Source organism: Bos indicus, chromosome 14 (genome assembly GCF_029378745.1).
Source record: "Bos indicus isolate NIAB-ARS_2022 breed Sahiwal x Tharparkar chromosome 14, NIAB-ARS_B.indTharparkar_mat_pri_1.0, whole genome shotgun sequence".
Lineage (NCBI taxonomy): Eukaryota > Metazoa > Chordata > Mammalia > Artiodactyla > Bovidae > Bos > Bos indicus.
The window spans coordinates 8,611,145-8,636,143 of record NC_091773.1 but is presented as its reverse complement, the minus strand read 5'-3'; the positions used below and the strand labels follow the sequence as shown (position 1 = coordinate 8,636,143).

The 24,999-nt window shown below is 34.6% G+C and overlaps 1 protein-coding gene across 10 annotated transcripts in view; it reads left to right on the top strand.

Annotated features, from left to right (window-relative positions):
- Positions 1-24,999, top strand: part of PHF20L1 (PHD finger protein 20 like 1) — a 78,794-nt gene that overhangs the window by 20,446 nt on the left and 33,349 nt on the right. For 5 of the 10 annotated variants that reach the window (XM_070802423.1, XM_070802429.1, XM_070802422.1 and 2 more), the window contains 8 exons: positions 1,867-1,955; positions 2,199-2,276; positions 6,645-6,858; positions 7,442-7,570; positions 13,096-13,178; positions 16,683-16,935; positions 19,032-19,220; positions 19,501-19,698. In XM_070802423.1, coding sequence (XP_070658524.1) covers positions 1,867-1,955; positions 2,199-2,276; positions 6,645-6,858; positions 7,442-7,570; positions 13,096-13,178; positions 16,683-16,935; positions 19,032-19,220; positions 19,501-19,698 — 1,233 coding nt within the window. Of the gene's footprint in view, positions 1-1,866; positions 1,956-2,198; positions 2,277-6,644; positions 6,859-7,441; positions 7,571-13,095; positions 15,224-16,682; positions 16,936-19,031; positions 19,221-19,500; positions 19,699-24,999 lie in introns of those variants that run through there. The other 5 variants (XM_019973741.2, XM_070802425.1, XM_070802428.1 and 2 more) reach the window with 4 other exon arrangements.

The following is a 24,999-nucleotide window of genomic DNA, read 5'->3' as shown; positions in this document are numbered from 1 at the left end:
TGTTTTCATTATGAGAAATTTCTTTAAATGTGCAGAGCTTTGAGACCTTTCTTATAAGTGTGAAGCTTCTTTTACAAAGCACATGCATATGCACACGTACGACATACTCAGAAACAAGCCACCCTCCTTTTTTATCCTATCCCATTTGTCCATACGCATGTAATACAGAAATTTAAGCTTACATCAGTGGAAGAATGATGTTACTCATTGCAACCTCTGCCATTTCAAGAGCAGTTTGAGGAAGCCCTTAGTGAAATATTGGCAGATATAACTTGTTTTTAAACATTTTCTATGGGAGGTATTAATTTAGTGATTTTCCTGTGTGGCCCACAGGCTGAATGAGTCTCCCTTGGTCTCCTGCCACCATCCTTCCCCTCCCCCCTTAAAAAAGGAAGCCCTCAGAGCACTTTGTTCACTGCAAAAGCTAAACAAAACTAACAAATGTGGACATTTAGGTATACATAATATGTCTTGGAGGAGTTGAAGAGAAGGGGCAAATCACTTTAGACTGGAGTGATCAGGGAGGTTTTCATATGATGGGTGGGATTTGAAGAGCTGATCCTTGAAGAGTGGGTTGGAGTTGAGAAAGGAAAAGGCGTCACAGCGGGGAGACTGTCCTCAGAGGCGGTGGGTGAGTGCATGGTCAGTGTGGCGCAGAGTTTGCCCTCATCTGCAGTGCCACGTGAGGAAGGAGAAGGGAGGGGCACAAACGGTGGTAGTGTAAGGGGCACAAGTGGTTTTTCAGTCTCACAGTCTTCCTGAATTCTTCACATTTTTGCTCTTCAGCTGCTCCGTTTCTTTCGTAATTTGGGTTTAGTTCTTTATGTCCATGATTTGTATGTAATGGTAATAATAGAAAGATATGAAATCAATGGTATTATTCATATTACAAAGAAAAGAAAATCTTTGTACATTGATTTATTGGCTTTGATGCCAATTGTTTATACCTCTTTTGTAAAGATCAAATATCTGTTTACATCAAGTGTCACTCAGCCCACATTGGTTTGGTACAGGAAATGATAGAAGAACACTGGGATTTCCATAAATATAAAATCTGTGTAATTTATATGTTTTCTGATGGTACTGACAAGCATGAAAGCATGGAGTCTGTAACGAAAAGTGAGTGTCCTTTGAAATAGTCATGTAAATAGAATCATGAATCCCAACAGCAGGATGGTTTAGTGGGAAAGACACGGGAATCAGGGTTTCGGGGAATGGCTGTGCTGCTGGTAAACCGCCATTGGATGCAGCGTTCCGTTTCACTGGAGGTCAGCGTTCCGTTTCACTGGAGGTCTGTTTCACTGGAGGTCATTGGCACAGGAAGATTGTCATGCCAATGATACGTAAAATGGTGTGTAGCTTAAAAGCCCAGGAATCTGTAATTCTTGTTTGCCAGTTAACTAATATTGCAAAGAAATAATCCTTCCCTGAGAAAAGGAATAATCCTTTCCTGAAATTTTTCTCCCAGATTTTTCTGTTATTTAGAAAGAAACTTTCAAAGACAGCAAATGCTGATTCTTAGAAATATTATTCACTTTTGTAAATAATAATTTATTTTCTTCAGGTATATTATAACATAACTGATATGTTATTTAAACATATATTTGTTATACATTTTAAAATCCTCCAGTAAAAATCAGAGTTATATGCAGCTAACTTATCAAGATGGAATTTGTGCACTCCTTAAGGGAAATCAGAGTTATTTTTACAGTGAAACAGACTGTAAACTCTGTACACTTGATGTGTGTTTGCAGTTACTGCAGTCACAGGGTGTTTATTTGTGTCAGGGCATTACTTGTTTGATATCAGGTGTTGCTGTAAGACTGAATTATATTGTCTAATGATCCTGACTTGCTCCTATTTCAGGAACGTTCACAGTTCAATTTTATGATGGAGTAATTCGTTGTTTAAAACGAATGCACATTAAAGCTATGCCCGAGGATGCTAAGGGGCAGGTAAGAGTGTTCAGCATTCCTAGATTCCCAAAGGGATGTCTTCTTGAATGGTGACTGATAAAATATATATATACTTTCACATATATATATATTTTAAAGTGAACTAATTGTAGGATTATGTGCTGATAGCCCCAAATAGCAGCAAGAAAGAGAAGCTTAGAATGTAAAATCAGTTATACACTTGATTTTTGCTTCTTTGGTTTTAGACCTGCCCAAGTTACAGGTCACTAGTTTCTGTTCCAGGTGAAAGCCCAGCATCCACTAAGCTGGTGTTGTCCTAGCGACCCAGCTGGATCGTGTAACCAGTCTATGGGAAGTGAGGTGAGTGCCTTTTTTGTTAATTCTGTTTCATTTTTCCTGGTATATAGTTATCATTTAGAAAGTTAATTTTTAATATAAAATTTTATATTGAGTTTCTTATCTTCTTCTTTTCTTCTGTAAATCATAGTCATTAATTTTCTTTCAAAAGGCGCTTACCTGACACTCTGTAGGCTGTTTCAGGTAGGGCTTTCTGAGTTATATGATGTAAGCAGTGTATTACATGCTGTCACTGCTCAAAGCAAGAATGAACGGTAAGCATTTGAAAGAGAATCTGGGATGAAGTTAAAACCATAATTCTATTGATTGAATATGTTTCCTGAAATACTGGAAAGAAAAGGTGCCAGTAGAAATTTAAAATGTTTTCTTTTATGTTCTGCTGTTATTTGGGATTTTCAGCACCTGGACCTACAATTAATTTTAAGAAATTGAAAGTGATCTGTAAAAATGTCTAATATGGAAATATGCTACATATTTGTTGCATACCATGTGGTGAAAAATGTCATCTTAAACTGTGTTGAAATCACGTGGTCATTTCCAGTCAAGTGTATGCATTTAACAGACTACCTACTGCTGTATTTGGGATGTAGACTACCACAGTTGAAACATTATTTTTGTTTTTTGAGAAGTTGGAATGTTTTAAATTACCTGGTTTTCAAAAATGTGGTTTTGACATCAAGTATCAGAGTTTTTTTCTTCAATTAATATGGAAATGCAATTTAAAATGGAAACACTTTTGATCAGGAAATTGCTTTGTGTTTTTCTACTTGTATATATAAATAAAATGTTCTCAAGCATTCAGTGATGTGATTCCTTGGTTACTACACAGAAAGATTGATTGAGACATTGGCAACTTAGTTTAATATATACTGTTTAAAATTCTCAATTTTTCTTTATTTTTTTTGCTTTAAAACTGTTATTTTGTTCATTCAAATATTTATGTGATGGCACTAACTTTAAAACTCTATTCTTTCCGAAGTGACACTGAACCAGTTTGGTTTGTGGTAAAATAAGTTATAAAAACTAATTTTTTGGACATAGTGGATGTTTATTTTTAATGAGTATTCTAGTCACACCATGATGTGTGGTAACATTAAAATCAGTATCAAAATACAGACTCCTAAAAGAAAATATTAGTATATTTCTTTTAATTTTGTTTTTTCATAGTTTTTAATTACAAGCACATTAAAGACATGTATGGGATTGTTTTTTATAAAATATCCTTATATTTTGAGTATCTTTTTCCTCACAAGTTTTTGATTTGTTTTCACCTAGGTCATATAATAAATCAGGTGTTGTTTGAACAGTAATAAGAGAATCCAACTTTGCATACTATCTTCTAAGTTTTGAGTCCTTTGAGAATTTCTTTGTAAAGATATACAGTAAAATTTTTTTTGCTTAACCAGCAAAGGATAAGGAATCAAATAAATGCACTATGGGGATGTTTTTCTCTAAACTTTGTGTAGTTTTTTCTCACCTATTCTTTTTCTTTTTGAGGGTGTGCTGATATAAAATTTACACCGTAACTCACTAGTGTTAAGAGACTGGCCAGGTGGCGCTAGTAGTAAAGAACCCCCCTGCAATGCAGGAGACTTAAGAGATGGGGGTTTGATACCTGGGTCAGGAAGATCCCCTGGAGAAGGAAAGGCAACCACTGTAGTATTCTTGCCTGGAGAATCCCATGGACTCAGGAGCCTGGTGGGCTACAGTCCATGGGGTCGCAAAGAGTTGAACACGACTGAGCGACTTGGCATGTTCATAAGGTCCTTTACTATTGTTAGAACTTTTTTTTAATACATTGCTGTATTGGATTCTCATAGCAAATCATTTGACATAGGTATAGCTGGTATTTCTATTTCGCCGTTGAGGAATTCAGAACTGAGAGAATTCAGCAACTCACCTGAAATTTCACTCAACCATAGTGTGCAGAGCAGCTCTGAACTCATACCTGATTTCAGGCAGTGTTCATTCTAGTACAGTGCTCTGTGTTCTCATCTTTAGTTCTCATTCATGGAAGGAGCACACCAGTTATTTTTGATATTGAATCTTTCCAGTTAAAAAATGGAAGCATGAAATAATTGAAGAATTCTTTACTCACACAACTACAGTGATCCCCATGATTAACATGTCCTATGATCAAGAACTGTTTTATCTGATTTCACTTTTGAAGAGTACAACATTAATCTCTTCTATTTTTCTTTTTATTGGAGAGAGAAAACATTTGGGCATGGAATTTTTGCCCTTAGCATCTTTTGGCATTTCTCTTAACAACTTAAAGATTTCCCCACAGTGCAAAACCTAGAATTAAATGCCCTGTTCTTAGTAAGACTGAATTTAGCACTTTGCTTTGCTTGTCTGTTGTATATAATCTTGTTTTTTCTTTCTGCTTTGTTGATGGAGCTCTATAAGTCATTTGCGTTGGTGGTGTTTTTTTCCTTCTACTTAAATGTTAGTCTCAAGGCTCAACTTAGCCATAATACTTAAGTCACCCAGATTGCTCCTTGACCTTAAACCTCTCTTTTCTATTTGTATACACTTTGCCTTTGTTTAATGGTTTTCCTTTTGCTTGGAGAGTCCATTTCTCTTTCTTTGACTTTTTCCCCAGCAGATTCCTCTTTCAGGGTTCAAATCATCTATCATTTCCCCAGAAGCCTGTGTTTTGTTTATTCTCTACTATCTGTCCTGTTACATTGTCTTATAGTTAATTTTATCTGCCTGTCAATTCCTTATGGGAAGGACTAAAGAGGTGGTTCTGAGTAAAACTTGGGCTGGATAATACTGGTGTATCTGGTTTTCTTTGTTAGTTTGTTTTTACAAACTAGAGATATAAAATTTTGTTTCACAACCTTGTCATAATTTGCTTTCTAATACATTTGGGGACATTGTTTAAAATATGGGGAAGTTACATATTGGGTGTCTTCCAGGCAGGAGCAAAAATGTGGTCACTCCAGGCCAGTGGGTTCCTGAGGTTTTCAGCTAGCATCTTCTATCAACTTAGCATGTTTCCTGGCACATCAATAGGGTATTCAATAGGAAATTGGTCAGTGGGAATGTGTTAGGTGCAATCGCATGGTGTTTTCAGTTCATTTCAGTCATGGGGGAGAGAGAGGCTTTTATTTTGTTTGTTTCCCTTTAATGGCTTGTTGTCTTTATCATATATTCTCAGTACTGAACAGCCATCAACTTGATTTGCTTAATGGCCTGTGTTTGTTAATACAACCCATGAATTAACATATAGTTGATGTTGTGAAATTGTTTTTAGTTGCTTGGACTAAGAATACGTGTTTTTAGTTCAAAGTAAAAGAGTAGAAATTATTTAGTCACAAGCTAAAAAAAACCTCAACACAGGAACATAAATATTTGCATCTCAGAAGAATGACAGCTAATACAGATTCAGAAAGTTGTAAAGGGAGGGAAATTAAACTAGAGTCTGACAGTGTATACTTTACCTTGGTCAAGTAGCTTTTTTTTTCCTTTACTGGTAATATGGCAAGCTCTTGTGATTAAATGTTATGCAAACTTTAAAAACTTTGAAAAATAATAAAATCATACTTTGACCTTTGTGAAATTGACCTTACTTTGAGTGATACATTCTTCCTAATGAAGAGTAGTCATTTGCTCTGTGGGAACACAGTCGTTTCTCATTATCTGCAGGGAATTGTTGCCAGGACCCTCATGGATACCAAAATCTGTAGATGCTCAAGTCTCTTGTATAAAATGGCATCATATTGCATATAACCTGCTCACATCCTCCCAAATCATCTCTGGGTTACTTATAGCGCCTACCACAATGTAAAAGCTATGTACATAGTGGCCAGAGCATGGCAAATTCAAGTTCTACACTTTGAAACTTTGGAAATTTTTTTCCCCTAAGTATTTTTGTTTTGCAGTTGGTTGAATCCCTGGATGCAGAACCCAAAGATAATGCTGACTGACCGTACATTTCTTTTAATATTTGCAGAATTGAAACATAAGCATTTTTTTCATATTATTTTTGTAATATGTTGCATCACAGAAAAGAAACAGACATTTAAACCCTAAAGTACTAAGGTAGAATGTCATGAGATATTTCCACATTTATCATAGGTTTTCTTATATTTTAAATTTTATTCCATCAAAAGATATTTGTTATTGAATATCAATATAAAATTAAGTATTTTCCCATTTTATGTGAGGTCATATAACTGATTAGATTATTAAATTTGATAATCTAACACATTGATGATCTACCTTGTAAATGTAGTTAATCTGATTTTCATATTTGTGTGCCTGTGAAAGTAGCTTTGAAAATATGATACATGTTTTTTATTCATTAGTGTAATTTTAATTAAGTTTTTAATGCTTCACATGTTTTGTGTTTTTCCTTTGGAGGATTGGATAGCTTTAGTCAAAGCAGCTGCTGCAGCTGCAGCCAAGAATAAAACAGGGAACAAACCTCGAACCAGCGCTAACAGCAATAAAGATAAAGAGAAAGATGAAAGAAAATGGTTTAAAGTACCTTCAAAAAAGGAAGAAACTTCAACTTCTATAACCACACCAGAAGTTGAGAAGAAGGAAGATCTGCCTACATCTAGTGAAACTTTTGGTACAAAATATGTTTTTATGTTCACTCCCCATGGCAGTGGTAAACTCACATAGTGAATTTTCAGATCTTTTGGCTACCTGTAGTTTGAACATACAGTTGAATTATTGGGCTTTTTTCCCTAGCATCATAATGACGGTTAACTTTTCTATCAGCTCTGAAGGTTAATGGTCTAATACGGGTACTTGACAATGGATACCCTCAGTATTCTGAAATAGAAATGAGTTGTGATTTTGAAATTTAACTTCTTGGTAGTGGGTATTGAGATTCTTTTTGTGTGGGATTTTTTGTTTTGTTTTCTTTAACTTTTAAAATGCTTTTGCATGTATTTCAATATATAATACAGAAAAAGCAGTAAGTCATTCCCGAAGCACAACTGCCTTTAGTAGTTAGTTGTTTTTTGTTTTTTTTTTTTCCCCTAATACATTTGTCTGGAGAAATTTGTGTCTTTTAAAGTTCTGTGTCTAAGCACTAGATTAAAAACACTTAAGTGCAAAGCTTATCTTAGTGTTTTGCTACTTAAAATAATTCATGTGTTTTAACTTTGGATTCTAGATAAACTCTCATATATGTATTCTATTAAAAGTAGGACTTCATGTAGAGAACGTTCCAAAGATGGTCTTTCCACAGCCAGAGAGCACATTAACAAACAAGAGGAAAAATAATCAAGGCAACTCATTTCAGGCAAAGAGAGCTCGGCTTAACAAGATTACTGGTAAACTACAATGATTCTTTTTGTGGGGGGGAATGGAGGGTTTGATTTTATAGTAGTTTGTTTTTAATAAAGGAAAATATATCTTTTGGTTTAATGTAGCTAACTGATTAATAAGAAAAACAGTTGCTTTGTTTCTTTAAGGTCATCACCTTTGGACACCATGGGTTTTTTCTCTCGTGAAATGGAAACAGTATCACCTGTCTTCTGCCTACCTCACAGGGATGTTGTGAGGATGCACGGGGTCATATATTGTAAAATTCCATAGTTTTAAAATCACTTTGGTGGCAGGATTAGTTCTATAAAAATTGAATCATCTGCTTTTGTCAACTTGTGGAGACATACTGTCCAAGGTTCTAAATATTATACAAACATTCTTATTCTTGACTGGTCTCATTAGGGATCATCGGAAAGAAAAGTACTGACTTGAATTCAGCTCCTGAATCTGTTAATTCCCAATATAAAAATACTTCTGTAACTTTTTAAAATTTCTATCCTGACCTTCAGGTTGGTCTCTAGAATTTGGGCTTATTTCTCTCTGCCGTGTTGTAGTTTAGGAAGTAGAATACTAGAATGATGAAAAACACAGGAAATTCCAGCCTGGTTAGTGTTCACAGAAGAAGGGACCAGTCATATTTAAGTCCCACACTTCCAAGGCCTAATGATTCTAATCTTTAAAAGAGATTGTTAATATATTTAATTTTTTGCGTGTTCTATTATAAAGTGTTAGTGGCTCAGTCATATCTGATTCTTTGTGACCCCATGGACTGTAGCTCGCCAGGCTCGTCTGTCCATGAAATCCTCCAGGCAAGAATACTGGAGTGGGTAGCCGTTCCCTTCTCTAGGAGATCTTCCCAATCCAGGGGGTCAAACTGGGGTCCCCCACATTGTAGGCAGATTCTTTACTGCCAGAGGCACCAGGGAAGCACATATATTATGAAGGGGCTGCTAAAATATTTTAATTAATAATCAGTCACATGCTCTTAATTTTAAGGATAATGATTTTAGTCCCTTTGGCCTAATGAAGCTATGTAAATCTTCGTTGACATTCTTTTAAATAATTTGAAAAAGTTGGTTTCATCATCAGATCCAAGAATAAATGTAAATTAAACATTTTGACCATTATCTAAAGAGTGTAAGCCCACTCATCTAAGTAATTATAATTGGTTTCAACAGGTGAGAGTATTTAATCTTTCCATTTGTTAATATCACTTTTGTGCCTTTCTCTGATAAGGGATATATTTGGCCCCAGGACAGGAAATATTTCAAATCAATCTACCCATTCCCATTCCACCTTTTCCTTAGAAACTATTAATGTTGGAGAAAGCTAATGAATGTTATTCTAGTGATTATTATGCTGGCAGCTTGAGATCCCAGTTTTGTCTTAGAATAATGGGACCCAGAGCTGTGTCCTGTGGGATAGTACTTCTCACTGCTGTTGATACCCAGATTGAAACGCCTTATTGGGAGAGCCAAGATCAAGGAAGATGGAAGTGACATTGATGGCTCAGCTGTCAGCTTACCAGCATCGTGTTTTTCCCTAAAATCTGGATACTTTTAGTTTCAGTCAGTATACACTTAACATGTGTATTTACTAAGAAATTCAAGTTCACTGTTTAAAGAAGTAAAGTAAGAAAGCAGCTTAATTCACAGTGATGCAGTATCTCCGATGGCCTTGAAAAGATAGTAGTGGGGGAACTTTTCACTTCCTCTTGGGAATCTTAAATCAACAGGTAATAGTTCTGGCAGCAGTAGAAAGGCATAAGTTTTACAAGTGTGAAGCTGTTCTGATCTTTTCCCTTTATTTAGTCAAGTTATGTGTTAATTTAATAGTTTTTCATCTCAGTCTACTTCTGATTTCATGTTACAACTGTATCATGCAAAAAGATAATAGATGTTTTAAGATTGTTTCTGATGATTGAGACGCAGGCTTGCCTCTGTACAGTAAATTTTGTTTGTAGACCATAAAAGAGAGATGAGAACTAATAGGAAGTAGCAGTTTTGTTATGGAATTATGGTGTATTTTAAATTTATCAAGCTCACTTATATGTGTCTTTTTGTCCATCTACTGATGAGAGAAATAGCCGGGTAACATGGCAGCATCTCAGACTGCTCTATTTCCCTACCACACTTTTTAATTTATTTTTTAAGTAGTTCTTACAGCAAATAAGTGAACCAGCTGCTGGATAAATTTAGTTCATGTATTTATTCACTCTCTGTTTCTTAACCATATATACACCCTACAGAGATTCCAAATCTGATTTCTATATAGGGAATGGTATAGGATGGCTTCAAAATTTTTAAATAAGTAGACATGGAAATTATTGTTGCAGAGAGTATGTGTGTTTGTGTGTGTATGTGTATATATATTCTTCCAGAATCTTAGTTTTCATTATGTCATAAACTTATTGATAATTACATACTTTGTGCATGCTGATTTAGAAAAAACAATGTTACAAAGATGCTCAGGAGTTTATACTTTGGGACAGAATTGCAAGCGAACTGCAAGCAAATTTGAGTAGATTTTAAAATACATATTGGTAGAGAGTAAAAGAAGAAACATTAGCAGTTGGTGCGTGGCATGTGTGTAATAGTTCTAGGAGTTTCTAGACCTTAAGCCAGTTTAGATACATTTGTACAGCTTAAGAAATGTAAAATATAATTTTAAAATTCAGAGGTTTGAATTGGCCGGTAATGTTATTGATAATAATATTCAGGATGTTTGATTCTTAATCTCAACAATAATATTGTATTTTGGAATCCCTGACCGAAAAGCAGAGCGTGAATTTAACTGCTCTGTTCTTTCTTTCCTCCCCGTTACCATTCTAAGATGCTTTGTCTCTGTTCTGTTGGTTCCTATTGGCAGTGAGAGACCAACTGTGTACTTTAGAGCTGAAGTAGGATATTGAGAAAGTATCACTTTGTAGATGGGACTCATAAAAATCTGTATTCTACTTCTACCTGATAAATAATTTCTTGAAACTGCATAATGCATTCTGTTAAGATATTTACTCTATGCTAAGCTAAGTCGCTTCAGTCATGTCCGACTCTGTGGGACCCATAGACGGCAGCCCACCAGGCTTCCCGTCCCTGGGATTCTCCAGGCATAGATATCTTATTTGGATGATGACTTGTTAGTAATATATTGATAATTAATACATATTTGCAAATAACTAAAAATCAATTCTGTTTTTTATTTCCCTCCAATTCGTGTCATTTTGGAAGGTTATTGCATTTCTCCCCAGAATGTTAGTTGGTCATGATGACAGACTTTAGACTGCTTCTTAAGGCAGCAGTAGTCAGCGTCTTCCTCAAGGGCATTTAAAAGTTTCTTGTCCCTTGTGTATATTTGATAACTCTTGTATAAGATGGTTTGCATGTAAAGTATGAAAGCCTTTTTACTGATCATATTTGAAGCTTTTGAATTAATTGGCTACCAAGTATTACATCTTCTAACCTAATTTTAAGTAGTTTTTATTAAATGCCCCATTGCTTTTATAAGAACATTACAAAGCTTTATTTTCCTTTCACAAACCATTAAGTGAGAATTGCTTTTAATTATTTGGGTCTGTAATATCCAAATGTAAATTCAGTTAGTAAGACTAAATTATTTTGTTTCTTTTAAACTTCTAGTACTTAAGTTTTAATTTTAGTTTGTGATCTATTTTATCTATTATGTGATTTGAAAGTATTTCCACCACCTTTATGAAGGGAAAAAAAAAAATATAGTCAGTAGATTGAATAGCAAATATTTGTTCTCCTTGAATACCCATAGAAGTAGGGCCTCTACTCAATTCCCTACAAAAGAAGAAGCTAATTTTCCTAATTATTTTTTGTTTTACTTTCAGTAGTAGTTAATGTAAAAAATATTAGCTAGAGAAGAAATACCCAGTGAATGCAGTTTTGTTAAATAAATTCTGTGCTTACATCTTTTTTAGTCATCTAAAAATGTGTTCAGAAGTTACTTTAATACAGATAGAATTGAATTTATGATATATAAGCTATTTTTATGAAACTACTTATACATTGAGTCTTTTTCCCTTCATTTGAATATACACTTAAAACTGTATGGGACTTGAACAATATGGATTATGTCAAACTGCACCAATAGCAGTTTTAATACCAGTCATTGCTGTATCAAAATCATTATTTTATATTCAGTGTTTCCTATTTTGAATTACAATTCTGAGTGATAGATATTCGGCTTCATTATCTAACAATAGAAAGGTGCTTTTTGCCTGATTGAACACTTGATTCTACTATTACCTTGAGAATGCAATTTTAATATTTGAATTTCTACCTACATTACTTAACATCTTAGAGATTGTTACCTGAAAGAGTCAAGGGGCGTTGGCACAGGGATAACTCAAAGTTATGTGGCATTTTGGGGCCCTTATTTCCTCCTGTTAAAAATGGTATGCTGCTGCTGCTGCTAAGTCACTTCAGTCGTGTCCGACTCTGTGTGACCCCATAGACGGCAGCCCACTAGGCTCCCCTGTCCCTGGGATAGATAGCTTTAATACTACAAGTAGTATAATTGCTGAAGTAAATTTATTGTTAAGTTGTTGATTGTTAAACGTACTTCCTTTGAAGCCAGAGTTTTGTGTGCCTGACTTTTGAAGTGATGCAGAAATGGTTTTGGGTGACCTTTTATGTGTGTGGTGGCCATAACAAATAAACGTGTACAAGGGTTATGTTAATAAATTTGCCTCCATTGAGGGCACCTATCTGGTGTTTACCAAAGACTCTTGACTGAGTAAATGCCTTTAATTTCTAAATTAAAGCCAGGTTTTAGTGTCTCTTAATGTTAACTATACTCTGGATAAATATTCTGTCTTCTAAAATTGAAAATTAAAGGTATACATGGGAAAAAACTGGAACTCCCAGTTTATTTCATCAATTGTATAATGAGGCTATCATATGAAGTCCAAATGTAGGCAAGATCTATACTCTTTTTCCATTAACATAAAAGGAATCCATCCATGTTCTCACCACTTTTGTAAGTGATCGGGTACAACTGGGTATAGAAACATACTTGTGAAGCTTAGGTTAAAGAATCCAAAGTGAAATAAAAAATTGGGAGTATATAAAAAGCTAATAATATAACAACAACAATCATTTTATATTCTAGATGTTTGAAAGGATTTCTTAATCTTAATATTACTTCCATATCTTATTTCAGTTGTATGGACAAAGCCTAAGGTATTAATGATTTAAGCAGTCTTAGATTTTTGGATATTAATCCATAGAAATTTAAATTTGTACAGAATAAATGTGTATGTGTGTGATTTTTTTTTTTAAAGGATATTTTAAGGTAACTTTTATTTTGAAGACTGTTATGTTAGCTACTCTCAAGTTCTGATTTAGCCCTTTGAGTCATTATTAAAGATGTTTGTCTATTTGACAACCGTCTGAGAGTATACTTCCTATAAAAAAAGTATAGGGGATTCAGCGGCTAAAATTTTGGAGAATTCATGTGAAAGCCAATATCTTTTCTAATAAGCAATTTCTGTACGATTTTCCTCAAGGTTTGTTGGCATCCAAAGCTGTTGGGGTGGATGGTGCTGAAAAAAAGGAAGACTACAATGAAACGGCTCCAATGCTGGAGCAGGTATGAAACGGTAGCATTTGATTGTTTTCAAGGTTCCCCGCTGGAGTTATCACGGAGCTATAGTATCCACATAATTGAAATCACCCTTTTGATCAGATATGGGGATAAGAAAATAATGGGTGATACATTTTTAACTCTGCCTTCTCCAGGGTATGCAGATAAACTACATACTTAGTGTTTATTTTCAGTAGGCTAGCATTAAAGCCTTTGTCTCCCAATGGTGAAAAGCCAGGAGACGGGCCTCCCAGGGTGCATACAGGCTTCCAGCTGGATCACCTTTGACTAGCTTACGAAAAGACCCTTACACAAATACTTTTCATTTGTGAGTTAAAACAGGGTTTTTTGACATCTTATAAAGCTTCTTTTGTAAGAAGTTTCTTTTATATTGTAACAATTGGTGTTGTTAGACTGACTATGTGTTTTATGAATTGATCAATGAGCCATACATTTTTGCTAGGATGTATATTTTAATAACTACAAAAATAATTTAAAAAGCTATTAAGGGTCTGTCTTTAAACCACCTAATAGAGGAATTTGAAAATGAAGGTTGCAGTTGCTAGATTTTGCCTTGGCTACCTTCAGATTCCCACAATACCTGTATATAATGGACTGTGCATGCTTTTCCATTCTCTAAGGGCTTACCTTTTGGGGCACTGTAAGACTATAAGAACACAGTAATAGCCATAACTGGATTTCCTTGGTTCTCCTGTTTTAAAATCTGAGCCTTAATGTAGTTTTACTATATCCTTTTTGTATTATTTTAATTTTCTTTATTAGTAGCCTAATAAAGAAGACTTTAAAATGAGTACCTTTTGGTCTTCTCCATATGCGTTTTAAAAAACAGTCCAAATTTAATTGATATTGTATTGAGTTTTTCAGGGTTATTTTAGGCCTGATTTGATAATAGTGCATTGTTTGGTGCCTCCATTAATGTTGTATTAAATCAGTGATCTTTTAAATTGATTAATATGTCAGTGAATCATGCCTTCTGATTTTCTGTGGTCATCAAACGGTTAAGTCTTTGCCGTTATTGTCAGTATATCAACCAAATTTTAAATGACTTTTTTTTACTGTGTATTATTATATTCAACGTCCCAGATATAACAATATTTTGTATTTTCACCACTGTTTATGGTATTCTCAGAATGCAATAAGTCAGGGACTTGGGTAATAAAATGTTTCTGGAAAATTCATTACAATGTCAATCTTTCATTATGCACAATCCTACTGAGATGAATGTGATTGTGAAAATTATTATGTGTGGAAGTTAGTGTAGAGGGCAGTGCCCTTTTCAGAGACAAGTATAGAAAACAACATTTTGAAACTGAGCTTAAAAAGGAGAAAAATTGAGTAACTCGGCTGTTTTTATTCACATAATTAAGAAGATTTTGAGAGTCCTTGCCAGTTTTGTAACAAAGAGACCAGCGATTAATAATGAAAATTTTGTAAATTATTTTAGATTTTTAAGAACATAATACTGTTGCCCCCTTTTTTGTCATTCAGGATGATTTCAATGTGAACTGTTTTGTAACCAAACTCTTAATTCTTATACTGTTTGCCCTGCTTCAGAGTTAAAAAGCCGAGTTATAAAATTCTTAATTACATCTCAGTTGGTATGACTTGAAGAAGAGGTATTGTCACTAACCTATGTTGCCCTAATGAGTAAAATAATTTCACTCACGACATAGATTTATAACAGGCCTAAGGCCCAAACTTACTGTGCTAAGGAATTTATTTATTTACTTTAAGAAAGTTCAAACTCTGTGGTCTTGAACCCCAGTTCTCAGATTATTAATTATAGATTACTTAATTGTATTAGGGAATTGTTATGTTATATTTTACTTTTGGATAAAACCTGCATTAGATGCATAATTCAGTAAGTTTTAAAGAATGTTAATTTGTCCTTGTTTAGAAGTTAAGCACCTTATCAAGATATTAATTTAAGTATTAAAATCTTGTTTTATAACTTTGTAACTTGAGAGTAATGGATGCTGTAGTGATGTCTCACATATGTGAAGATGAACAATAAAATTGTTTATTTACAAGTAATGGCTCTAATTACTTTTCTGGCAACACTTTTTATAATAAGCTTAGGAATCCTTTCTATATATGGAGTTTTTTTTTTCAAGTGATGAATCTACACTTATACACATGTGTAATGAGTAAATTCAAGAATATAAATGATGACAGTTGAGTAAATGAGATGCTTGACACCCACCTTTTAATGTGGTATGTCTAACATGCCATCTGTAGCACAGTCAAAGGTGCCCTGCTTAATACCAGATATTCGCTGTTTTTCTACCAAAAATGAACGCCTTGGATTTTCAGGGAACAGAAAGCTATTTGGTTCCCAGACAGTGACCTTTCATATTCCAGAAAACTGCAGCCTGCAGACCTGTTAGTCATCCCTCACAAAAGATAGGGAAGTAAAAAAGGTTTCTTGGGGACCAGCATGTTGTTCATAGAGCTAGCAGTTTGATTCTTTATAGAGGCCTATCTTAGTATAGGGTTTTTTTGTTGTTTTTTTTTTAAGTGTATCTCATACTTTGCTCTCAGATACATATGTCAAAAAGAGAGACAGTATAGGCATTCCAACACCGTAGAGGGCAAGTCCATCTGACGTGGCTGTTCTCTGTAGTCTTTGGACACATTCACGTATAATTTTACAAATGTAGGACATTTTACTGCCAAATGAATTAAGGTATTCTTTATGAAAGAACTGACAAAGTTCTAATTTTTTTTTAAAAGTATCAGTTGGCAGGAAGAAGGTAAAAACTCTCATCTAAGAATGCGACGTATTTTGTTTTTAAATCCAATGTTTTTAACTTACACTTGGTTTTACTCCTTGTTTTTTTTTTTTTTCTGTTGTTGCTTGTTTTGTATTGTTTTTTAGTCTTTTAACTCTCTATTGCTGGTGGCTTCGATTTCATGATGCATTATGCTTATGAAACTCTAGCTTTCAGCACTAAAATGAGTTAAAGATAATGTTTCGTTAATTTGGTCATTGTTTTCCTGTTGAGATCTTTCTTTAAAGGGAAATTGTCTACTTAAACCTCTGCATTGAACTCAAAGACAGTATTATTTTTTTTTAATCTGAAGATCAGAAGCTTACATGTATTCCTTTAATGCTCTAAAACAAATTTGTTTATTTACCTAATTATTATTGTCATTGGTAATTATGATTTCCAAAGAGGTATCTTTTAACTTAACACCAAACATATTTGTCCAGTAAGGTAACATTTTATATTCTGAGAATATTATAAATAATACATTAAAAACAAACCCCAGTTTAGACAGGTCGACAGCATCCCTTTAAAGACAGCCTATTCAACTTTTAGTTAATAATTTGTGGGGTTCTTTTTGGTTTTTCATTTGTAATAGAAATGTTATATGTTGCTTAACAATGTTTTTGGATACTAAAGTTGCTTAACAATCAAAAATAGAAAACAAGAACAAAAATGAAGAAACCAAAATAAAAATATCAATTTTTTATTATTTATTCAGGCGATTTCACCTAAACCTCAAAGTCAGAAAAAAAATGAAGCTGACATTAGCAGTTCTGCCAACACTCAGAAACCTGCACTGTTATCCTCAACTTTGTCTTCAGGGAAGGCTCGCAGCAAGAAATGCAAACATGAATCTGGAGATTCTTCTGGGTGTATAAAACCCCCTAAATCACCACTTTCCCCAGAATTAATACAAGTCGAGGATTTGACGCTTGTATCTCAGCTTTCTTCTTCAATGATAAATAAAACTAGTGAGCACAGATTTTTAAAAAATAGTTACTTATCCTATAAGATACATTAAAAACAGTTTGGTTGTAGTTATATTGTATTTTTATGAAGTTGCATTTTAAAAATTCAAACTTAAGTGGATATGACAGGGAAGGCTTGAAACTCTCTCAGGGGCAAAATCCATATACATTTCTGACTGATGTATTGTACAGAGGGACAGTGACTATACTACTGGTTAAGAAACGTCAGCATTTAGTAACCATAATTCCACTGTAGTTTGACTCTCCTCAACTAATGATCCAACACAGTTAGAGGCCTGATTCATTACAAAAAAAAAAAAATTATGGGATACAGAAAGACCCATGGTGGATATGTGGATATTTTCCTGAACTCCTAAGACTACTCTTACGGATCAATTTAGTCATTGTTCCCACTTGTCTATACCCCACCCCCAATACATTTTATTCAGTTCTTCTAAGATTTAGAGCACAGACTTCAGATTAATTTTACTAATGAAAGAAGAAAACTGCTTCCTTGATCTTATTTTTAAAGATTTTACTGTTTCAATACCGCTAATCTTTGAAGCATTTATTTAGTCTTTTAAACATAACCTTTCAACATGGGTTTGGATATATTTAAGACAAGACTTGTGTTGACCCTATGTTTCTCATATTTTAGTATTCTAAGTTAGAGATAATGAAAAATAAATTACCTAAATTCACTGGGTAAAAGATAATTTTGTTGTTTGTAACAGCAAATGAATTAGTAACCTGATTATTAAATGAATATGACAGTTTTCCCTATGAACTCCTCCATATCATATCTTCTACAGCAACTAAAAATGGTGGCATTGAGAAGACTTCTATCAGTCAAATATATTAAATTTCTCTTCCATTCAGTTGCTGTATTTTTTTGCTCAACTGTATTTTTCATTTTTCGATTAGGTTTTGGTACTTTTTTGTTTTGATTTGGTTCTGTTTAATAAATGAAAGGATGGGAACAGAAAAACTCAGTTGTTTCATTCTAAGCTTTACTTCTTTATGGCATTTATCATTAAATAATGTCATTAGTAGTCACTAAAATGTCAGATGACATTGATATGTATTTTATTTTGAATTGTTTTATATTTTAGTATTATAAACACAATGAATTTTATCCTTTTCTTTCAGTTATCACCATGTCTTTTTCATTTTGATTTTTGTAAAAGTACTTTTAAATACCCAAAGCATCAACTTTTTTAGACCTCGCTTATTTTCTCCTTCTAAATTAACATAAATATATTGGCTTATGTAGTCCTGCCTGTTCTAAATAATCAAAATGTTTATGTGCTGTGTAGAAAGAAAATGAAAGATCATAAAGAATTTCTAAGCTTTTGTGTAATATATAGCTAGAAGATGCTCAAGTGACTCAGTGAGTTAGTTTTTCCAAACAAAACAAAAAACACATGAGGGTAAGAACTGTCATATTTTTAAAAAATTCTCATTTTTTGCCCATAGTGAGTACTTAAAGTTATTTGTGTTCAGTTTATTTTTTTTTTTTAATGAATCAGGCCCAAACATATGTTTACAAAAATCCATTTGGGGGAATGAGGGTGGGATAAAATTATTTACATTAGTTTTACTTTAGCAAGTAAAGCACTAACTCTACAATGCATGTCAGAATTTTGTTACCTATGCCCCTGTCTTTTTTTTCCCTTAGAGATTCTAGATTTGTAATATAGCAAAAGGAATATATATATATATATATATTTTTTTTTTTTTTTTTAAGAAATCTTTGGCTATACAGAGATAATTTTCCCAAAGGAAGAATGGCAACTAACAACGATCTGCAATTAGAGAATAAACTGTAGTCTTTTCCATGGGAAACTACCTGAAGTGAATGTTCCATGTTATTTTCTTTTGGTTCTAGTAGGCTTTAGATTTGAAAAGTTTTGATTAACCCTTGTGAATGAGGGCAGCTTTTGCCTTTGATTCCTTTTGGAACATGTGCTGTTCCTTGTGGATACCTTAACAACATCAGAGGGCAGAATTTGAATCATTTTTCCCGTTTTTTCTCCTTAAATATGATAAGATGATCCCGGCATGTATCTGCTTCGTGAACATTGAAGATCTTTTTCTAGGTCCTCCACAGCCTGTGAACCCCCCTAGACCTTTCAAGCATAGTGAGCGGAGAAGAAGATCGCAGCGTTTAGCCACCTTGCCCATGCCTGATGATTCTGTAGAAAAGGTTTCTCCTCCCTCTCCAGCCACTGATGGGAAAGTATTCTCCATCAGTTCTCAAAATCAGCAAGAGTCTTCAGGACCAGAGGGTAATGTATATTGATTTCCTATAGATCCAAACATAAAAGAAGACAAAGAAAACGCTTAAGAGATAAAGATTATTAAAATATTAAGAGATTTCTGCTTTTTTCCTTCTTAAGATCTCTGGACTTTGTAGATAAGCACTTCATTTGATTCTACAAATGTTCGTTCAGTGCCTTCTTTGTTGATTACCAGGCACTGTTTAACTTATGTAGCATTTTAATCCACACTGATATTAACTGAGACAGTGTACCTCTGTTAACATATTGCGTTCTTTATTCTGTGTAGTACCTGACGTTGCACATTTGTCATTGGGACCCTGTCTCCCTCTTGACTTAAGTCGTGGTTCGGAAGTCACAACACCGCTAGCCCCAGATCCCTCTTATCATAATGAATGCCTCAGAGCAGAAAAGGAAGATACACAGATGCTTACAAATCTTTCTTCCAAAGCAGTGACTGACGCAAGAGGAGCTCCAGCAGCCTCAGGTAAAAGAGATTCATTTTTACAAAGTTAGCTAGGCTTGCATTTATATGGTAAAACCAGTTTCATGTATAAATTACATTTTTTAATACGTTGTTCCTCTTCATAAATGTTTTATGTAACAGCTGTGGAAGATGGGGCTTAAAGTCATTTTGTGTGACCATTTTCTACCATTTTTCCTGGACATAATTGTTATTTTGTCACTTTACTTGCTTCTCCCTACTTTTTTCTTATATCCCGTTTCTACTAAGTAGGAATTACTAGAGTTAAATATAATCACAGAAGTTCTTGGTTTTGAAGCCAGAAAATACTTAACAGGATCAGTACTTTATAGGTTTAAGAAGTGTAATAGAATTAGAGAAACACTTGGCATAAGTTACTGAATGTTGTTAAGTCGCTACGTCGTGTCCAACTCTTTATGACCCTATGGACTGCAGCAGTCCAGTCTTCCCTGTCCTTCACCATCTCCTGGAGTTTGCTGAAATTCCTGTCCATTGAGTCGGTGATACCATCCACCCGTCTCATCCTCTGTCGCCTCCTTCTCCTCCTGCCTTCAATCTCTCCCAGCATTGGGGTCTTTTCCAGTGTTTGTAATAGAACTTAATGTTTAAGAAACACTTAGCTTAAGTTAATGATATACCTTTAACTTAAATATAGATCCATATTTTGGAGCAGAATCTCCCAAATTTAACCATAATTGATTATAATGTTATTTTGGGAGTTTCATGTGTAAAACCAACCATACTCTATAAGACATTTTTTGATTATTTTATGATACTTGTTGTAATAATTTGAAACCTTTCTGAGGTGTCTTATCAAATTGGTGTTTTAATGTGACAGAATATTAATTTGTATTTCCATTATATGTTTACATCCTTTTATTTGGAATTTTATAGGATTTTAACCTCAAGCATAGAGTATGTGCAATTCAAAAATAAAGGCAAATACTAATACCTTTCCACTAAGTTACTAATTTAGAATTAGATGGATGAAGGAGATCTGAACTGAGTCAGTTCTGAAATGGGAAAAAAACATAAAACTGTTTTTGATTTGCAGCCAAAGAGCATTGGGGATAATTGATTTTAATAGCGTCTTCTCTGAAGTCATTTTATCAAATCTTTGGGTGAAGCATAGAGCTTGCTCTTTTCTGGTGGCCGTTGGTGGATATTAAAATAAAATGAAGTAACTTAAAGAAACATGCTTTTTACATTACTGCTGTTACCTTCTTATTCCTTCTTTGAAAGTAAAAATGTAACTAACAGTAAGTATACAGTGTTCTACAAGTCCATTAATAAAAAAAGATTAAAGTTATTTTATATGCAATAGTGTTTCCATATCTTGATTTTTTAAAAAACTGATGCCCAAATTTGGAGATATGTAGGCTTTGAAACATTTTTTGTCATTTCCCAAATCTTATCCATTGTCTTTGGACACTTTCTAAAAGCCCCTTCCATCTGTGGATAATTGATTTTTCTTTCCCCTGTTTTCACAAGAGTTCTGAATTACCCTTAACCTTTAAGATACTTTTCCTCAAGAAGTAAAGTTCTTAAGAGTGCCTTGACGATATGGAATTTGTTGCTGTACTGAATATATAAAAATATGTTCAAGTTAAAATATATATTCATTGGGGAGATTATTTATAGTTGTGCATTTGAAAATATTTGTATTTTGGTTTATATATGTATTTTTTTCTAATAGTAACAAGACTGAAAGATAGACCAGTGTAAATAGTATGTTATAACTAAGTTATGCTAGCTGGATGATGTATCCTAAAATGTCAAAGTAGTGATTGTGCATGGAAATCCATGATTCCAGTGATTTTGTGTTTAATCAGAGTGCTAGCCTAGTGTTGTTATTGTTGTTTCCAGAATTTCTAGCATATTTGTGGAGATACAGTTAATTATCATTGAAGTGTGGTTCTTGTTTCTCGTAATGGTTAAGATGCACTGGGGTACAGGGAAGGCATGATTTTTTTTTCCCATTTAAGTGTTAGAAATAACTATTTGAGAAAGTCCAAGTAGCAAGGTAGTGTTTTGGGAAAGTGAAAGGTAGAGAGGAGTTGGTTTTATAATGTGATGAATTTGTAAATTCGTTGAAGAGTGACGACCATTTTAAGTATGGTGATGACTGGCAACTTTAATTGCTTAAATCAAGGAAATGTATGGTTTTAAATGTTAATTAACTGAAAATCTTGTTTATTAGGGTTGAACACAGTCACAACATATTTGAATGCATTTGAATGTGGGCTTGGGAGGGATTGTTTCTCTTAACCTCTTTTAATTTTTTATTTTTTGAGGGAAATAATAGAATTCAAGTTGTGTTCTGATCGGACACCTTTTGATTAAAACTTGGTGAACCTGTCTGACTTGCATGGAAATTCTCAGTGGTCTGCGTGCTTTTTTTCTCTTGACATTTTTGTTAGCTACTCTAGAAAATGGTTTGCAGTGTTTGTAGGCCTTCTCTGTACTCCAAGTTTTCTTCCATCTGAAGTCAAAGTACCAAGAGTTTTTGTTTTGTTTCATCTTTTTTTTTTTTAATGTTCACTTGGTTTATTTCCGTCTTAATTATAAAAGTAAGTTTTGTTACTGTTGAATTTTAAAACTTCTGTAGAAAACATTATTTCCCAGAGCTTGTATCAAAGACATTTTTGGGGGTGTTTTTTTCAAATTGAAATTCTTGGAGTATTTAGAATGACTGAGGATATTAGTCCTTAACTGTGGAATAGTTTAACAGAGTTTTAGTTTTTCTTGTGGGAGATTATGTTCTCACTGCTGAGTTTAGCAGTCAAGATAAAGAACTGATAATACTATGCAGATTATACAGTTATTATATACACCTATTCTCAATAGGTTAACACTTGCTTTTAGTTATTTTTCTAGTAGAGATAATGAACTTGCACCAATCCTCTACGTTCTACTGGGAAGCATGCGTGCAATATGACTAAACAAGATTAAGAATACATTGCTGCCCACATTACAACAAAAACAGTCATTGGTGCCCTTGTAAAACTTGGTGCCGTTGTTTTTATTTTATTTTCAGAATGCTTTATCTAACAGAGTCCATCAGTTTTAGGTAAGGATAGAGTCTTAGTTCTATTATTATTAGTTCTGTTGCTAACTGGGAATGTTGGCTGGTTTTCTTATTTATCTCCTGGATGTCTGTATGACAATTACTGAATTACTCTAACCTCTTGTATTCTTGCCTGGAGAATCCCATGGATGGAAGAGCCTGGTGGGCTACAGTCCACGGGGTCGCAAAGAGTCGGACACGACTGAGCGACTTCACTTCACTTCTTTAAGGAGTTTAAATCTGGAAGCTCAATGTATGAAAGGATGGGCCAACAATCAGACTGACTTGTGGCTGAGTCGCCTGTGCCCGGTGCTGTGCAGGCATCTTAAATGTTTGGTGGTTAGTCCATCATCTTACACCAACTTCACATTTATTTTTTGAAAGCCTTTTTGTTTTAGAGTGGCTTTCAATTTTTTTTTTTTCCAGAATTGTACAAAACCAAACCAAACCACAACCAGAGACTCCTTAATCTACTTCCACCCCCACACCAAATGTTCATGGTTTATTCAAAGCCTGGGGTTTCCATGGAGAGTCTCAGGGATAGCCTCTTTTTTTATTGCCAGAAAAATCAGATATTTAACACACTGAAGAAACCATCTGCATTATGGGGCTTTCCGTGACATGAAAGCAGATATGGCTCAGAGATCTGTCTCTCTTGCTTTAATCTGAATAGCTCCATTTGTTTTTTTTATTTTTTAATTATTATTATTTTTTAAAATTTAAATTTATTTTAATTAAAGGCTAATTACTTTACAATATTGTATTGGTTTTGCCATACATCAACATGAATCTGCCACGGGTGTACACGTGTTCCCAATCCTGAACCCCCCTCCCACCTCCCTCCCCATACCATCCCTCTGGGTCATCCCAGTGCACCAGCTCCATTTGTTTTTTATCGTGTTTTTTGTTTGGCCAGGGCTAGGGGGTGGGGTTGTAATATATATTGTCCATTATATAGTATTTTGTTTGAAAAAGGTCTGTTGATTAAATTTAGTTACAAATCACTATTCTTTTAACTAATAACCTAGTACTTTGGTTCCCAAATTCTGGTGCATGGTGAAATAAAGACAATGTAGAGAATGTCTCGTAAAATGACATTTGTTCTTTTGTGGAATTCTTAAATAGATCTATTTTTAAATCTATTTGTGCATGAATGTTTTTAAAAGTCCTGTCATTATTGCCTATAGGAATATTTACTTTAATATCCTTGTTTAAATGTTGACAAGCTTTTCTCAGTTCCCTAGTTTTACTTTTGAAATTTAATAGTTAAGAAATATAGAAACCAACATATTGTTGAAATGCAGTTTTCCTCCAATTAAAAAAAAAAGAAATATAAAGGTTTGGGACCTGCCAGAACATGTGAAAACAGTCTAGAGCGGATCCTCCTGAAAGCACTCTGATATTATAATTTCTGTATATGTTCTGCTATGCTGACCTGTGTTCCAGAGCTGAGGGTCAAGACCATGTTGTTTGTTTTCCAAGTGCCTGAGGGATCCCACACATTCCAGCCAGAAAAGGCGTCCCTGAAAGGCAGTTCTTTCATTTGAATCACCCCAGGTGCTTCCCAGGTGACTCAGTGGGTAAAGAACCTGCCTGCTACACAGGAGACGCAGGAGTCACAGGTTTGATTCCCGGGTCTGGAAGAACCCTTGGAGAAGGGCATGGCAATCCACTCCAGTATTCTTGCTTGGAGAAACCCATGGACAAAAAGGCACCTGGAGGTCTGTGTCCATAGGGCTGCAGAGAGTTGACATGATGAGTGACTGAGCACCCAGGCACAACATGCGGGTGGCGCTAGTGGCAGAGAACCCGCCTGCCAGTGCAGGAGACATAAGAGACGCAGGTTTGATCCCTGGGTCAGGAAGATCCCCTGGAGTAGGAAACGCCAGCCCACTCCAGTATTCCTCTCTGGAGAATTCCATGGACAGAGGAGCCTGCGTGCTACTGTCTATGGGGTCGCAAAGAGTCAGACGTGACTGAAGTGGCTTAGCTTGCACGCAGGGGATTCTGGACGTTTTCCACCTTTCACACTGGAGACTCAGTGCTCCCAGAGATTAGGGCCCTATGGGGGCAAAAATCATGGTCAAGGGCTGCTTCTGGTGTATCTCTACCATCACTTAAGATTTAGAATGCAAATCTCTTATTGTTTCTGTCGTAAATGCCTTGTTATTGTCAAGAATGCCGCATTAAATTTTTGAAAATGTCATGGTATGCAGTCATTGTTAGTAAGCAGTGAT